At 51.3% G+C, this 16,682-nt stretch overlaps 5 protein-coding genes across 5 annotated transcripts; 2 read left to right on the top strand and 3 right to left on the bottom strand.

Moving 5' to 3' along the window:
* Window positions 1-206: 206 nt before the first annotated feature.
* N7468_005067 (putative phenol 2-monooxygenase) lies at window positions 207-2,189 on the bottom strand (the record flags this gene model as incomplete). The annotated part of the gene is made up of 5 exons (XM_058474364.1): window positions 207-286; window positions 339-455; window positions 513-687; window positions 742-1,626; window positions 1,677-2,189. The coding sequence occupies 5 exons, from the start codon at window positions 2,187-2,189 to the stop codon at window positions 207-209; spliced, it is 1,770 nt and encodes a 589-aa protein (XP_058330104.1).
* Window positions 2,190-2,978: 789 nt separating this feature from the next.
* Window positions 2,979-4,634, bottom strand: N7468_005066 (putative pyruvate dehydrogenase complex, dihydrolipoamide acetyltransferase component; the record flags this gene model as incomplete). Its single annotated transcript, XM_058474363.1, has 4 exons — window positions 2,979-4,046; window positions 4,117-4,340; window positions 4,411-4,460; window positions 4,525-4,634. The coding sequence occupies 4 exons, from the start codon at window positions 4,632-4,634 to the stop codon at window positions 2,979-2,981; spliced, it is 1,452 nt and encodes a 483-aa protein (XP_058330103.1).
* Window positions 4,635-5,153: 519 nt separating this feature from the next.
* N7468_005065 (Arf family guanine nucleotide exchange factor SEC7) lies at window positions 5,154-11,117 on the top strand (the record flags this gene model as incomplete). Its single annotated transcript, XM_058474362.1, has 6 exons — window positions 5,154-6,387; window positions 6,413-9,277; window positions 9,340-9,538; window positions 9,588-9,707; window positions 9,762-10,875; window positions 10,902-11,117. 6 exons carry the CDS (start codon window positions 5,154-5,156, stop codon window positions 11,115-11,117), a joined length of 5,748 nt encoding a protein of 1,915 aa, XP_058330102.1.
* A 249-nt stretch (window positions 11,118-11,366) lies between these two features.
* On the bottom strand, window positions 11,367-12,234 carry N7468_005064 (bifunctional precorrin-2 dehydrogenase/sirohydrochlorin ferrochelatase MET8; the record flags this gene model as incomplete). The annotated part of the gene is made up of 3 exons (XM_058474361.1): window positions 11,367-11,493; window positions 11,547-12,028; window positions 12,103-12,234. Coding segments are annotated over 3 exons (741 nt in total), but the record flags the coding sequence as incomplete, so codon positions are not given.
* A 133-nt stretch (window positions 12,235-12,367) lies between these two features.
* N7468_005063 (ribose phosphate diphosphokinase subunit PRS1) lies at window positions 12,368-14,072 on the top strand (the record flags this gene model as incomplete). Its single annotated transcript, XM_058474360.1, has 5 exons — window positions 12,368-12,626; window positions 12,686-12,695; window positions 12,749-12,869; window positions 12,927-13,967; window positions 14,019-14,072. 5 exons carry the CDS (start codon window positions 12,368-12,370, stop codon window positions 14,070-14,072), a joined length of 1,485 nt encoding a protein of 494 aa, XP_058330100.1.
* Between the last annotated feature and the right edge of the window lie 2,610 nt (window positions 14,073-16,682).

Genomic DNA, 16,682 nt, shown 5'->3' with positions numbered 1-16,682 from the left:
CTGACGTGCTATCCCGCCCTTCGCACCCAAACGCCAAGGGGAATTAATAGGCCCAAAGTACTTCTTCGAGGCCTATATGCAAGGCGCAGCCATAGATCTCGCAGTCTGCTTGCGTCTTTCCGGGCTCCATGCATTTAAGTGGTTCCGTATGGCAAACAGCTCCCTATTTAGGGAGACATTCCGCCCATTTGAGCAGAATGAATCCTCTACGTTTGCGGTTTGAGGAATCCCTCGAAAAACGTTCCGATCTGGCAAAAGTCTTCCAATCGCAAAACAGCCGACACATCTGGGACCAAGTGTTAGTTTAGAAAGCCAAGGGTGCGTGTTGAGACACTCACATTGGTCAGGCCGCACGATAATCAACGCCCCTTCATCCGGGCTTATACCGAGGAGCTCATACGCATGCCCATGGCCTTTGTTATAGCTCTCGTCATCGTAGAATATCTTGTGTAAGTCTGAAAGAAGAATATATTATTATAGGGCTGACTCGATTTCGTATGGCGCAAGCAAACCTCTTATTTGGTTCTTGCCCACGGCCGGGTAAAAGATCTCAGGGATCTGCTCCAACTCGACATTATGTCGCTTCCCATAGCCAATGACAACGGTTTCAAGCAAGCCGTCAATATCCCGAGCTTTTGGCGTAAATTTGTGAAGAGGCCCGTCGGTCGCGGCCAAGTATTTACCAATCTATCTCGACAGTGAGCACACATTCTGTGTTTCCTGTTTTAGACGAGTGCGTACCATCTCAAGTTTGGAATGACTGCTTGGAACCGTGAGGTCGCCAATGAAGATCATAATACGCCACCTACCATCCGACTTCAAACATTCCATCAGCTGCATGGGCTTTGAATCACAGAAACGCACAAGCTGAGCACTTGGTAATCGCATGCCAACCGCGACATTGGAGGCCAGCAGCCCCGACCCTTGCGACGAGGTGATGGCAGAGGCATCATATTTGGCAGTCAGGCCAGCTGTATATTTCCCAGCCCTGATGAATCCCTCTTGGAACTCCCGGGGGGTCGTGCTGGCCCCAGAAGAGAATAACTTAGTGAAGTAGCGGTCGAAGTTGATGAGGTCAATGGCAACCTTTTGCCGCTCTAATACATAGGTTTCCAGAATCGAAGGGCTAGCCAGTCCAGTCAAAACCTCTCCCAGCTTCCATCCAATGTTATAGCCGTCCTGTAAGCTGACATTCATTCCCTGGCCAGCTTTGGGAGAATGAGTATGGCAAGCATCGCCAGCAAGGAAAACTCGGTGGTCTTTGTGGAAGTAGTCGGCGTATCGCTGGCCGATCGCATACGCAGACCACCAAATTATCTCTGTAAAGTCCACGCTATATGGCTTGAAGATACTCTGTGCTTGGGTTTGTAAGTTTTCCAAGGTAACACCTTTGGGGTTTGTTCCGCCTGCGAGCTCGATATAGAACCGTGTTAGGTTATTGTTCTCTCCTTCACGAGGGATGATCAGAAGAATTCCTGACTTGGACCTAATACTAGACTTTTTGCGAATGTCCGGGAAGTCAGTACGAGGTATTACATCCATCACACCCCAGACAGCATCACTACTATCCCCTATCATGTTGTATCCGAGGGCTTTACGGACCACGCTGTGAGCCCCATCGCAGGCCTGGAGAGCACGTTAGATTAGACGCTTAGCAGACCAAGAAGCAATCTCACCAAGGCGTATTTAGCACCAAAGGTTTTGGCTTCGCCACCATGCTCTGCCGTCACAGTGACTGGATATGCATCAGCATCCGTAGCGGAAGCGCCACTATCGACCTGCACATTGGTAACGTTGTATCCATAGTCGACCTCTTGGTCATTAAATGCTTGCATCCGCCTGATCAGAAGATCGTTGATCCGAGCTTGATTCAAGATCACATGAGGTTGATGTGATAGTCCAGGCTGTGTATCAGCTGTCCGGCCAGTGCGCTTGATAGCCCCGCGGCCGTCATCAGCCCAGAAAACTACCTCAAGAACATGGTAGGCTTCACGGAGCAGCTCTTCGCCAATACCAAAACTCTGAAAGATCTCGACTGTCCTGCACTGAACGCCGTCTGCCTGGCCCCTTTTCATCGGCCCCTCTCGGCGTTCTAAGATCTTGCATCGTACGCCGTACCGGGCAAGCCATGTCGCGGCACAGAGACCAGCGGATCCGCTGCCACAAATAAGCACGTCGACTTTCTCCATTGTGGGATCCGGGTTGATGAGTGACATATGTCCTACCGCGGGGTATAATATCTTCTTATAGGCTTTGCCCGGGTATCAACATCGCAGCCATAGTATATACGGCTCTTGATTCGATATCCGCGTGGGGAACGGCAGGAAATCCGAGGAAAGATCGGATGCCATGCCGGAGTGAAAAGTTGCAGGTGGAATCAATCGGCGAAGTTGTGCCCACAGCACATTGAATTCCACATCCAATGATAGGCTTGTGATACGCCGTATACCCGGGATCTTGAGCAAAGCAGCATATCACCTGGTTCAGAGCAACTGAGAACATCTCTGCGCGGAAAATCAGCGGCTATGCATGTTCAAACGTGCAGCTGTCAAGAAAACATCCATCCGAAAAGTACGTCAAGGCGAAACTTAGAGCCATGGCAATGTCTCTCGGTCAGTCGGCTTGGTGTGACGGCGAGCCAAGCGGGGTGTCTAGCCATACTGATGTGGATGAATCATCTTTTGAGCGTAGACCTCTCATGAGAACTTTGAAGCCAGGATCAATGCTGTAATAAATGGTACAACAGGCTGAGTGACAGGCTGAGTGACGGGCTGCCTTTTAGTAGCATGGAGGTACATATATATGTACAGAATAGAGCCCGAAATCTACGGCCAAAATGACTGAAAAGGATTAAAGAGATGCATGTCTAACATAAGAAAGGGACTGTAGTTGCTAAATCAAACAAATAGGGACCTGTATTGGTCTAATGGGGGCAAAGTGATTTTAATACAAATTACAATAATGAAGAGTTACCCAGCTTAGAGCAAAAGCTCGAGAGGGTTCTCAACAATCTTCTTCAGCTCCTTGATCCATTCACCTCCAACTGCACCGTCCACAACCTTGTGGTCGAAGCTGCCAGTTACCACGATCTGGTCCTCCCACTCGGTAACAGTGCCCTCCTCGGTCTCGACCGGGACGGCAACCTTGCGAACAGTGCCGACGGCGAGGATACCAGCCTGGGGAGGGTTAATGACAGCGGTGAAGCGCTCAACGGCAGGGTTCATGCCCATGTTGCTGATGGTGAAAGTACCACCCTGGTACTCCTCAGGCTTGAGCTTGTTCTCACGGGCACGCTTGCCAAGGTCCCGAACCTGGTTAGAGATGCTGGAAAGACCCAGGGCGTGGGCGTTCTTGACGACGGGGGTGATCAGACCGGTAGGGGTGGCGACGGCAACGCTGATGTCAGCGGTGTTGTGCTGGCGGATGACAGCCTGGCCGTTCTCCTCAATCCAGCTGGAGTTGACCTGGGGAACCTTCAGAAGGGCAGCAGCACAGGCCTTGATAAGGAAGTCGTTGACAGAGAGCTTGTACTTGCCCTCAGCAGAGGCGTTCAGAGCCTGGCGCAGCTTCAAGAGCTTGCTGACGGACAGAGTGGCGGAGACAAAGTAATGAGGGTTCTCGGTCATGGACTGCTTGAGACGGTTGGCAATGACCTTGCGCATGCCAGAAATTGGGATGTCCTCGTAGGTAGGTCCAGCAGCGGCAGAGGTGCTGGGCTGGTACTTCTCAACATCCTCCTTGGTAATGACACCACCACGGCCGGTACCCTTGAGAGCCTTGATGGGGACACCCTTCTCCAAGGCAAGAACCTTAGCCGCGGGGCTGATTAGAGGCTCGCGGTCAAGGGAAGGCTGGAGCTTGTCAGCAGAGGTCTCGGGCTCAATAGCGGCGGGCTCCTCCGCCGGGGCCGGAGCCGACGTGTCGTCGCTCTTGGGCTCCTCCTTCTTCTCAGCGGGGGCAGGGGCCTTGTCACCACCGGCATCCTCCAAGGTGAACTCCTCGAATGAGGAAACGTCAGCGCCTTCCTCGACAAGAACGGCAATAGGCTGTTAAAAAGGAGCAAGGAGATTAGCTTTCGGAGGAACTCCGTGGGAAAAGCTCGGGGGATTTGCTTACCGCGCCGACAGCAACATCTTTCTCTCCGGACTCCTTCAGGATCTTAGCGAGGACGCCCTCCTCTTGGAACTCGAAGTCCATCTGTGCCTTGTCGGTCTCGATCTCCACCAGGACATCACCGGGCTGGAGGCTGTCACCAGCCTTCTTCTGCCACGCACCGATGTTTCCCGCGGTCATTGTCGGCGAAAGAGCTGGCATGCTGATAATGGTGTGGGGAGGGAATGCTGTAGTATTTTGAAGGTCAGATAAATATGAATGGGGTAGAAGACTCCTAAAAAATTGAGCTGGACATACACTTAGAGGCGTAAAAGCGGGAGAGGGCAGAGACGGCAGGCAATTGAGTCCTGCGCAGAATCATGACCATCAGCATCATACATAAAATAGTAATTCGACGGATGCTCAACTCACTGGATCACCTCCTGAAGCTTGGAGGAAACCTGCGGGCGCCGCATAGAGACAGCGCCCCGGGACATGAACATGGCACTTGGAGTGCGCATCCGGGCGACGGCAGCAACCATGATGGGCAATATTTGCCGGCAATTAAGAAGCAGAGAGAGAGAAAGAAGCCCTCGATGCTAAAATAGCAACCGAAAGGAAAATTATCCGGCGAAGCGAGAAGGTGGAGGCCGGAGATGAAGAGTTGGGGAGAAGGAAAGATGGCCCGTACAGGAACTTTTCTTTTGGTTGAGCTCTCGGTGAGCAACTATGTCCATCAAAACGGGCGCGACCGGATTATTGGTCACGTGCGGAGTATTGTTGCCTGGTGAATATGGCAGCATATATTTGTTTAGTTGTCAACTATTTCACAGGCACGGGAAGGCTAATAAGGCATCAAGGCCTGCAGGGCTCGTCGGGGCGCGTTGGCAGTACATGAAAGCGGTGAGCCCGGCACTGAACGTGGCCTAGGACGGGGCCAAACCCGATTCGGAGAAGTCGACACGCAGCATATACCTACGGCTCGGTTCTTCTTTCTTTAGGCTTCCCCGTTCAATGTTTCTGGCCTGAACCTAACCACTCCGTCTGGAGTCTTGCTGACAATGGCGGACGTGGACTCTGGCCCTGTGCCAAATCACCAACCCGCGGCCGGTGCCGAGAACCCCCCAGTTGATACTCCCGAAGCTCCCCCAGTCTTAGACACGGTAAAGCCCGGCGAATCCGAGAATGCGGGGCGAGAGGAAATACTAGGAGAAGAAGAATCTACTCAGGTGGCGCAACAAGAGCAACAAGAGGAGGAGCAGAGCCTCGAAGAAGAGGAGACCAAGCCGGATGTTCCGCCGAAAGATACAGAGGAAAACGAGATAGCAGAGGAGCAACCTACAACAGAACAAGCTCCACCAGAAATCAATGAGCCTGAGCCTGAGCCCGAACAGCATGATGGCCGTGAAATTGATCCCCGGCCACGGTCCGACTCGCGATCCACAACAGCGACATTTGCGACGCAACGGGGTAGTGGTGGTGTAGTGAGCTCAACCGTCTTCATAATCACGGCTCTCGATACCATTGCGACTTCACGGGAGGCCCGGAGGACAAAAGAGCTTGAAGATGCGGTTCAGGTCGCTTTGAACAATGTCAGATCGGATCGGCAAGCAATTGACCCCGAGCTCATCTTCCGCCCTCTTCACTTGGCAAGCAAGTCGCTCAGTGTCCCGCTCCAGGTAACTGCGCTGGATTGCATTGGAAAGCTCATTACATACTCTTACTTTGCCTTTCCGTCTGCCGAATCACTGAATGAGTCCACTCCGAACCAGCCACCCCTGATCGAGCGTGCCATCGATGCCATCTGCGACTGTTTTGAGAATGAAGCGACCCCCAATGAAATACAGCAGCAGATTATCAAGTCGCTGCTGGCGGCGGTTTTGAATGACAAGATTGTGGTGCACGGAGCGGGTCTCTTGAAGGCAGTCCGCCAGATCTACAATATTTTCATATACTCCAAGTCGAGTCAGAACCAGCAGATTGCCCAGGGTTCCCTGACTCAAATGGTGAGCACCGTCTTTGACCGTGTTCGTGTACGTCTTGATTTAAAAGAGCTGCGAACTCGCGATGTCGACAGATCGGCGTCTCGCCTAGATGCTCCAGGCAGCGATCAAGGACAGTTGTCGGAGGCTGCCTCTATATCGGTTGCGGATCAGTCGGTGACAGACCAGCCAGAGGTCAAGGAGCCCGCAGAGAAGCTCACGCTCCAGAGCTTCGAATCCTCGAAAGAAATGACTTCATTGCATGATAATGCACCAACAACGGTGACTCGGGCCAAGGGGAACACGATCTTCCGTCCGCTCAACAACAGGAAATCTAGAAGAAAAAGACGAAGATAACTCGGCCGAGGATGAAGTGGATGAGGTTTACGTTAAGGACGCTTTCCTTGTTTTCCGTGCTCTTTGTAAATTGAGCCACAAGGTTCTCGGTCATGATCAACAGCAGGATCTCAAGTCTCAAAACATGCGATCTAAGCTCCTTTCGTTGCATCTTGTTCACTACCTGATCAATAATCATATTGCCACCTTTACCTCACCTCTTGCTGCAATCAAGAACAGTTCGTCTAGCACGGAAAGCATGACACTGCTTCAAGCTGTGCGGCCACATCTTTGCCTGAGCTTGAGTCGCAATGGATCCAGCTCTGTCCCACATGTGTTCAAGGTCTGCTGTGAGATTTTCTGGTTAATGCTGATTCACATGCGAGTTATGATGAAGAAGGAGCTTGAGGTGTTCTTGAAGGAGATTTATCTCGCAATTCTTGAAAAACGAGCAGCTCCTGCCTTCCAAAAACAGTATTTCATGGAGTTCCTGGAGAGGCTGGGCGGCGACCCTCGTGCCCTGGTCGAGATCTACCTTAATTACGATTGTGACCGCACTGCACTGGAGAACATCTTCCAGAATATCATTGAACAACTGTCACGATATGCGAGTGTCCCGACGGTAGCAACTGCTGCTCAGCAGCAGCAGTACTTGGAGCTTCACGTCAAGATGACTAGTGTTGGAAGCGAGTGGCACCAGCGAGGAACTCTCCCTCCATCTCTCACTTCCTCCAATATCGCTCCGATCCCTCCGCCTGCTATTCCCATCCCACCCGAGTTCACTCTCAAAACACAAGCTTTAGACTGTTTGGTGGAAATCCTGCGATCACTGATTAATTGGAGCACACAACGACCGGACGACCAAACCCAGGATCCGGCGATCCCCACAAAGTCAATGGATAACTCTCGCGAATCCCTAGACACCAGCGTACTCCCTTCTCCAAGGCCTGATATTGCTGCAACGGAGGGAAGTGCCACTGGTCGATCTACTCCTGTACCTGAAGACGATCCTAGCCAGATAGAAAAGGTTAAGCAGCGGAAGATTGCACTCATGAACGCTGTCCAGCAGTTCAACTTCAAGCCTAAGCGTGGTATCAAGATGTTCCTCCAGGAGGGTTTTATTCCGTCGAATTCTCCTGAGGATATTGCGACTTTCTTGTTGCGCAATGATCGTCTTGACAAAGCCCAACTAGGCGAGTTCCTAGGTGAAGGCGATCCCGAGAACATTGCAATCATGCATCAATTTGTGGACAAAATGGATTTCACGAAGCGACGCTTCGTGGACGCTCTTCGAATGTTCCTTCAGGCATTCCGTCTGCCTGGTGAGGCTCAGAAGATCGATCGGTTCATGCTGAAGTTCGCGGAAAGATACACAACCCAGAATCCCAACGCTTTCGCTAATGCTGACACTGCCTACGTCCTGTCCTACTCGGTCATCATGCTTAATGTTGATCAGCATAGCTCAAAGATCAAGGCACGTATGACCCGGGAAGACTTCATCAAAAACAACCGTGGCATCAATGACAACCAGGATCTTCCTGCTGAGTATCTCACTGCAATTTACGACGAGATTGCGAACAACGAAATCGTCCTTGACACTGAGCGTGAGCACGCTGCAAACATGGGTATCGCCACAACTTCTGCTCCTACTGGTTTGGCTACTCGGGCTGGGCAGGTCTTTGCCACTGTTGGACGGGACATCCAGGGTGAAAAATATACCCAGGCTTCTGAGGAGATGGCAAACAAAACTGAGCAGTTGTACCGCTCCCTTATCCGGGCTCAGCGCAAAACGGCAGTCCGCGAGGCTCTTTCTCGTTTCATCCCTGCGACGTCAGTTCGACACGTGGGATCGATGTTTAATGTTACCTGGATGTCATTCCTATCGGGTCTGTCTGCGCCAATGCAAGACACCCAGAATCTTCAAACTATTCGCATCTGTATGGAAGGTCTGAAGCTATCCATCCGAACCAGTTGTGCCTTTGAACTTGAGACTCCTCGGGTGGCTTTCGTCACAGCTCTGGCCAAATTCACCAATCTTGGGAACTTGAGAGAAATGGCCCCAAGAAATTTAGAGGCCTTGAAAGCTTTACTAGATGTTGCCCTCACTGAGGGTAACCACCTCCGGAGCTCATGGCGTGAAATTTTAACCTGTGTCAGTCAACTCGATAGGTTGCAGTTGCTGAGCGATGGAGTCGATGAAGGCTCACTCCCTGATGTCTCTAGAGCGCACTCTACCATCGACTCTCCACGTAGGTCAATGCAGAGTACTCGCAGTAAGCGCACTCGTTCTGTGAATGGCCCAACAGCCTTCCGGTCGGAGATTGCTATGGAAAGCCGATCGGCAGACACTGTCCGCAGTGTGGATCGCATATTCACCAATACTGCAAACCTTTCTCACGAAGCTATCATTGACTTTGTGCGTGCGCTCAGCGAAGTCAGCTGGCAGGAGATTCAGTCATCTGGCCACAGTGAATCCCCTCGGACGTACAGTTTGCAAAAGTTGGTTGATATTGGCTACTATAACATGACTCGTGTCAGGATAGAGTGGTCGAAGATCTGGGAGGTCCTAGGTCAACATTTCAACCAGGTTGGTTGTCACACCAACACTACAGTTGTTTTCTTTGCTTTGGACTCTCTCAGACAGCTCTCAATGCGCTTCATGGAAATTGGCGAATTGCCTGGTTTCAAGTTCCAGAAGGACTTCCTCAAGCCATTTGAGCATGTCATGGCAAACAGCACCACGGCTTCTGTTAAGGACATGATTCTGCGGTGTCTAATTCAAATGATCCAAACGCGAGGTGACAAGATTCGATCTGGCTGGAAGACCATGTTCGGTGTTTTCACTGTGGCCGCACGCGAGCCATACGGTACGTATCCTTCTTTCGGCCCTACTGGCTCCTGATTCCTTATTAACATTTATCTACCACAGAGGGCATTGTGAACATGGCGTTCGATCATGTAACTCAAATTTACAATACCCGATTCGGCGTTGTGATTACTCAGGGTGCATTCGCAGATCTAATTGTGTGCTTGACCGAATTCTCCAAGAATTCCAAGTTCCAAAAGAAATCTTTGCAGGCCATCGAGACCCTTAAGTCCACTGTCATGAAGATGTTGCGAACCCCAGAGTGCCCTCTGTCACACCGTGGCAAACCAGCCCCTAACTTCCAAGAGGAGGGGGACAAACCTTGCTAAACAGCTTACGCGACAGTCTCAAGAAGAGCAATTCTGGTATCCAATCTTGATTGCCTTCCAGGATGTCCTGATGACAGGCGACGACCTGGAGGTTCGATCTCGGTGAGATGTTTTTGGTTCCATTTCCCTCATTGCAATCTTCTAACAATACTTCAGTGCTCTCACATACCTCTTCGAGACCCTGATCCGCCATGGTGGAGATTTCCCTCGAGACTTCTGGGATGTCCTTTGGCGACAGCTCCTCTGCCCGATCTTTGTGGTTCTCCAGTCCAAGTCAGAGATGTCGAAAGTTCCCAACCACGAGGACCTTTCTGTTTGGCTATCAACCACAATGATTCAAGCCCTGCGGAACATGATCACTCTGTTCACGCACTACTTCGATGCGTTGGAGTACATGCTGGGTCGCTTTTTGGAATTGCTTACTCTCTGCATTTGCCAAGAAAATGACACGATCGCACGAATTGGGAGTAACTGCTTGCAACAGTTGATCTTGCAGAACGTCGCCAAGTTCCGCGAGGAGCATTGGACTCTGATCGTCGGGGCTTTCGTCGAACTCTTTGACAAGACTACTGCCTATGAATTGTTCACAGCAGCGGCCTCTATGACCAAAATGACGGAGACCCCAACCAATGGCGATATCCGGGCCTCCGAGACAGCTGTTGCGGCATCGGGCGATGTTCCAGATGCCCTCCAAGCTAATGGATCACAAAGCACTGCTTCACTCCAGGAGAACGGTGATCCACCTGTTCAAAGCGAAGCTCGTGCTGAGCTAGTTGAGGACTACCGACCTCAAATCGAGGCACAGCAACAGCCGGCTGCGGTTACTGTCACCCGACGCCGCTTCTTCAATCGTATCATCACGAACTGCGTTTTGCAGCTCCTGATGATTGAAACGGTTCATGAACTCTTCTCGAACGAAACTGTGTATGAGAAGATCCCCAGTCACGAGCTTCTTCGCCTGATGGGCTTGCTTAAGAAGAGTTACCAATTCGCCAAGAAGTTCAACGAAGACAAAGATTTGCGCATGCAATTATGGCGTCAGGGTTTCATGAAGCAACCTCCTAACTTGCTTAAGCAGGAGAGTGGCAGTGCCGCTACCTACGTTCATATCCTCTTCAGAATGTACCACGACGAGCGAGAAGAGCGTAAGAGCAGCCGTGCTCAGACCGAGGCAGCTCTGATTCCTCTCTGCGCAGACATCATTCGAAGCTTTGTCCGCCTAGACGAAGAAACACAGCACCGCAACATCGTTGCTTGGCGCCCGGTTGTTGTGGACGTGATTGACGGCTACAACAGCTTCCCCAGGATGGGTTTGAGAAGCACATTGAGACTTTCTACCCCTTAGTGGTCGAACTTCTCAGCCGCGATCTCAACCCCGAGATCCGCGTGTCCATGCAGGGTCTGTTGCGTCGTATTGGCGAGGTTCGCTTGGGTGTGGCTCCACCCAACCCGCTCGATGCACCCATCAGCCCTGGCAGCTCCGTCTCGCAGAAGGCCCCGAATGAAAATTAAGGATGTGTCTTGATTTGGTTTGATGGATTTAGGGTACGTCCGCCCGGCTTGTGTGATTTACCAGCAAATGGACCGTGGCGTTTCTTTCCCTCTACTCTTTGTGTCTAGCCTTTTGTTACATTCAAACTCTTTTCTTGTCTTGTCTTGTTTCGTCATTGCCCATGGGCATTTTTGTTGTTGATTCATTAGAGATGCATAGCTGTACTGTACAAGACAAAATTCTATCTGCGCTTATTCTTTCTGATATACTCATTTACGGACCTCCTCTAGAGACGGGACCGCGCCTGACTCGTAATTCGAGAGCAGCCCATCCATATCTTTCTCAGACATTTCTACCAAATTTTCAAGGGGCCATGATTCGCAAACAGCCGACATCCTGCTCCTCGTCAGTCCATCTCCAGGATAAGCACGTGCGTCAACGGAACATACCATTTCATCCTCTTTGGGCCTTCATCGGGGTTGGGTGCGACTTCGCGCAGCTTCTTCCGCAATTTGCCCACGTTTTCAATAGCTGCACCCATATTGTCCGGTAGAGTCTCCGCGATCTTCTTGCGAACCAAGCTGGCCAGTTTCGGCCCATTGCCATTAGTGCTGACCATCACCTGCAGCGGACCATCACGGTGCATGCTTCCAAAGTAAAAGTCACACTCAGGTGGAACGTCTGCAATATTGGCGGGGATTCGCTTCTCTTTGCAAAGCTTCCAGACCTGCGTAGAAGCTTCCGGGTCATCGATGGCGCACAGGACCATGTCGGCATGGTCGAGGTCAGCCGGCTCGAAGTTTCGATCGACATGGGTTACTTGTTTCTCGGCGACGCGGTAGGCAACCTCTTCGTTGAGACCTGATGCAGGGCATACGACAGTGACATTAGCATCAGCATTTAGCGCATGCACAATACGCCCTGCGGCCACCTGATAGAGAGCTCTGATCAGTTTACCATATCTATGTATATATTTGCCATGGAACAGGTAGAAAGAATACTCACCTCTCCGCCCCCGACAACCAGCACTGTTTTGCCCTTGACCTGCCAGGCCAGAATCAGCGATCCGCCACCTTGTATCTCGGGGAATTTCGTCATTTTGCGAATTGTGAAAGTTCTCAATCTGCCGAGTTCCTTATCTTCGGAGCGAGTTACATTGGATGGTGGGGTCTACGGCGGGCCAGGCAGACCTTCTCCGCAGTTATGCTTTTTTTTCTTTTGCGGTACTTCCTTCCGCTCTCTGTTCTTCTTTCTCCTCAACCCAATCGCCATGCGGGGTGTGCAGATATTTTCGGGTAATTCACACCCTGGTCTCGCAGAGTCCATCTGTGAGAAGCTGGGGACTTCCCCGGCAAAAGCGGACCTGGGAAAATTTGCCAATGGCGAAACCAGCGTGAACATCGGCACCTCGGTTAGAAACCAGGATGTCTACATCGTTCAGAGTGGCAGTCGCAAGATCAATGATAGCGTGATGGAGCTACTAATCATGATTTCGGCCTGCAAAGGTGGCTCGGCCAAGTCAATTACTGGTACGTCGTGCTCCTACATCAAATGGAAAGCTGAGAAAGTTTTGCTGACGACCCTCAAGCGGTCATGCCGTATGCTGCCCGTCTTGTTTGACCCCCGAACAATGGATGCTGACGCTGACGAGGTACTTCCCCTACTCGCGCCAATCCAAGAAGAAGAGTCATCGCGGTGCCATCACCGCTCGCATGCTCGCGAACCTACTTTCCATCGCTGGCGTCGATCATGTCATCACTATGGACTTACATGTAAGCCTTCGCTGTCGCAAACGCTCGAGGGGGTCTGGTATTGATATGGCTCTATAGGCGTCCCAGATGCAAGGCTTCTTCGGTAAACCCGTCGACAATCTCTTCGCTGAGCCGTACATTGCCCGCTGGATCACGAGCAACGTCGCCAGTTGGAAGGATGCGGTCGTCGTCAGCAAGAATGCCGGCGGTACCAAGCGTGTAACATCGCTTGCTGACACCTTAAAGCTGAACTTTGGCATCGTGACCACTGATCGGCGACGGCCGAAGGCTTCAGATACCATGGCTGACAGCACTGTCTTTTTCGATGCTAAGGATGACGGTTCTCGAGTCCCTAAAGACCAGCAACCCTTCGAACTGCACCTGAAGAGCGGCGCTACCACCCCATCTATTCCCCAAGAGGTTGACTTCGCCGTTGATCCTCCTATTCCACTTTTGCGCCCCGAGACTCCCCCTGCCGCCCGTCGCCCATCAGAACTGGAAGCTGCTCACGAATACACAGACGTGAGGGTTCGAGATGTGGTGACTGGCCGGCTGGTACAGGGTCACCTCGTCGACGATGATTATCTCCCCAAACCGGAGTCTGTCTCCGGTGATACAACCCCGGGCGCTGGTAGCAGTCCTCCGGGTGACACGTCGGATGCGATCCCTGATGCTATGGTCAACTCCATCATCTCTACTGCTTCATCATTAGGTCCAGATCACGCTCTCGGTGGATCCATGGACGCTGTCGAGTCCGACGATGAAGGCAGTGTTGCTGGCGGCATTGACCATGAAAGAACCATCACTCTGGTTGGGGAGGTCCGGGACCGGTCTGTGTTCATCGTGGACGACATGATTGACAAGAGCGGCTCCTGGATCGCGGCTGCAGAGACGGTTGTGAAGCGAGGAGGCGCCTCCAAAGTCTATTGTATTGCAACTCATGCTCTCTTTGGGGATGATTCCCTCGCCCAGATGGAGGCCTGTCCGTCCATTGACCACATCGTCGTGACGAATACTTTCCCGATCTCGGCCGCCACGATCAGGCGTTCAAAGAAATTGATCGTCATTGATGTCTCCTCTCTTGGCAGAGAGTATTCGACGACACCACTATGGAGAAAGGTTTGTCACCCCCGATCCTTGTCTGCTGGGACCGTGCTAATTCGCATCTAGCGTATCGTACCTCTTCCACTTTTAATGAATGATGACGTGCCCCATGGGCGATGATGAGACCATTAATCCAACCCCTCGACGCGTTTGGAGCGGCGTTGAATACTGATTCGCACAAGATGCTGTAGCCACCAAGCAAAGTGGCATTGATACCTTTATTCACTCTACCAATGAGAAAATGACCAATTTCCTGAACGCTGACCGCTTCTTTGTCGGATTAGTCGGTCAAGACGTAGACCTTGTTTGCTTTTTGTTTTTGTTTTTTTTGTTTTTTTGTTTTTTTTTCTTTTGGATTTACTTTACACCCAGCGATGCAGTCCACTCTGGGTACTGCAGGGGCATCTCGTGATCCACGATATGTCCTTAACGGAGCGTTGGCAGATCAAACTGTGGGCACTGGGATTTCCATTTCTTTTTTTTTTGCCTCCCATTAGGAGAAGGAACAAGGGTAGCGGAAATCCCAGAGTCCCTCGAGGAATGAAGGCGCCGGTTTCTTCGATGGCAACGTCGAGCCGTTCTCGGCAGTGGGACCGGGGCAAGAGAACCTCTCGAATATCTCGTAGCAACCATATTGACTTTTTCTTTCCTCCATTCGTAGGAAATCGTCAATGGGATTCTCCAAGTCTGTTGATATCATACTCAAGCTCCAACGGCCAATGCGGCTCTCCGCCCCAGCAACCCGGTCTTGCAAAATGGGAAAAAAGCAAAAAAAGAAAAAAGAAAGAAAGAAAGAAAGAAAAGGAAAAAACAAAAGGGAGGCAAAATGGGCCGTACCGCGTACTTCTGTATATTGCAGATCTTAAGGGTCTTCATGTACTATTGTTCGGTACCTGGCTGGGACCTCAGATCTGTCAGTATACGATCAGCTATTATAGGAATCTCATATATCACACAGAGCTCCCAGGTACACCGATCTCTTCCATTTCAGCTTGGCCCAACCGGCCAGTCGAGTCTAGACCGGGCGGCATGTAGTTCGTGTTCTTCACCTCCAAGCGACACATCTGCCCCGGTGGAGAAGACAATCACGAAGCGACATGGGCCGGCAAAAGTGGAGATTCTGTCCCAAGCGACACCTGATCATGAGCTAGCTCCCCCTGATTCGACCTGCGAACCTGACGTTCCGCGAGTCAGGGGCTCGGGTCGGCGCCACCAGCGTCTTCCGTGGGTTCATCGGATGGGTTGTGAACCGGACGGGCATAGTTTTCTCTCCTGCCAGGTGTTTCCTAGAGATCGGTCTTTCGCGCAGAATCGAAGAGCCCTAGGACTTTGGGATGCCGTGCGACGTCAACTTGGGGCCGGGGTCCACCACGTCCCCTCCCGAGGGAAGTTTTGCCGCGTTCATGGCGGGGGCCCTTGGGGAATGTATGACCTACTTTATTGCTCCAATGCGAGGCTTAGTACTCTGTATGTACAATGGCTTCATGTACAGCACAACTCGTGCGTCAGCGATTCCAACTGGAAATGGGCATTTCCCGGTTCCAATTGACATGCTATGACGACAGGTTTGCCCTATCACGCCAGTTCCTCTGCATCGGTGTCTCGTGACCATTGACTTCATGGACCTGGTGCAGAAAAAACCGGATATCGGGAAACAGTGACTCAAGCATACCGAAATCCCAGGACACAAAGGGATTAGGTCAGTTTCAGCTCGTGTTCTGGAAAGTTTGACGGAGAGGATTTCCGAATTCCCCGTCATTTGCGGGCCTGCCTCGCCTCACGCCAAATATGAACGACCAAAAAAAAAAAAAAAAATCCAAAAATCGAGACTGTCACCTTAGAAGGTAATTTCCTGTAGGATTTTTTTTTGGACGAGTAGTCACTTCCCAAGCGGATAAGAGGAGGGACCATTGGCTGCTGCGAAAGCAAACTAGTACCGGATATTCACGCCCGGTGGATGATCCTACGCTCAAAGGGGACGGGGGCCTCGTCATAGTCCAGACACTAGAGGCTGATCTCCTGGACCTATAGGGTTTCTCCCTGCTTTCCAGAAACCCAAAGGTCCCTGGAGAGCCTTTGGCCATGTGGGGCACCATTGTCCTGGCCCAAGCGTCTCGCGGAAATCTTGGAAGCTGATCTATCGAGTCTCGCTCTCTCTCCCAGGGGCGACAGAGGCTTGTAGTTGAGAAAATGGTCGCGAGAGAGAGAGAGAGAGAAAAAGCCCATGGGCAACGGATGGTAAGTCTATTGTTGTGCCTGAAACCAAGACAATAGCCCCGGGGTGGATCCAAACACCGGGGATGAAGACAAATGTACCGCTGCAGATGTACACAAGGTAGCGAGATCGACCGCGATCGGCACTAATGGCATTTGGTCCAGATATACGGAGTAGCTAGTCTTTCTATCAGGTTCTCGGCACTCAAATTTGTCATGGTCAGAGGGGGGGGGGCCATTCCCATAGGAGGTTACCAGCATTTGGGGCGATCCTTTACTACATTGGCTGCGTAGATTGACAATTAGGGTTTCGGGTGTCAATGAAGGGGGAAAAGCCCAGGGCGGGGGTGAAAGCCTACGGCAGCGTTTGGAATGGTTCTTTGCGGGGCGAGATTTCAGAGATTTTCCATTTCATTGGGTTGATAGATATATTCATTTTATTTGACTTTCAATTTTCATTTCTTTCTTTCTTTTTTTTTTTCATTTTATTTATCTATTTTTGGGGGAGAATATTTG

Source organism: Penicillium chermesinum (assembly GCF_028974085.1).
Source record: "Penicillium chermesinum strain IBT 19713 chromosome Unknown utg000004l:1.0-3345178.0:1.0-3348027.0, whole genome shotgun sequence".
Lineage (NCBI taxonomy): Eukaryota > Fungi > Ascomycota > Eurotiomycetes > Eurotiales > Aspergillaceae > Penicillium > Penicillium chermesinum.
The sequence above is the reverse complement of the archived record's forward strand: the minus strand, read 5'-3'. Positions and strand labels throughout refer to the sequence as shown.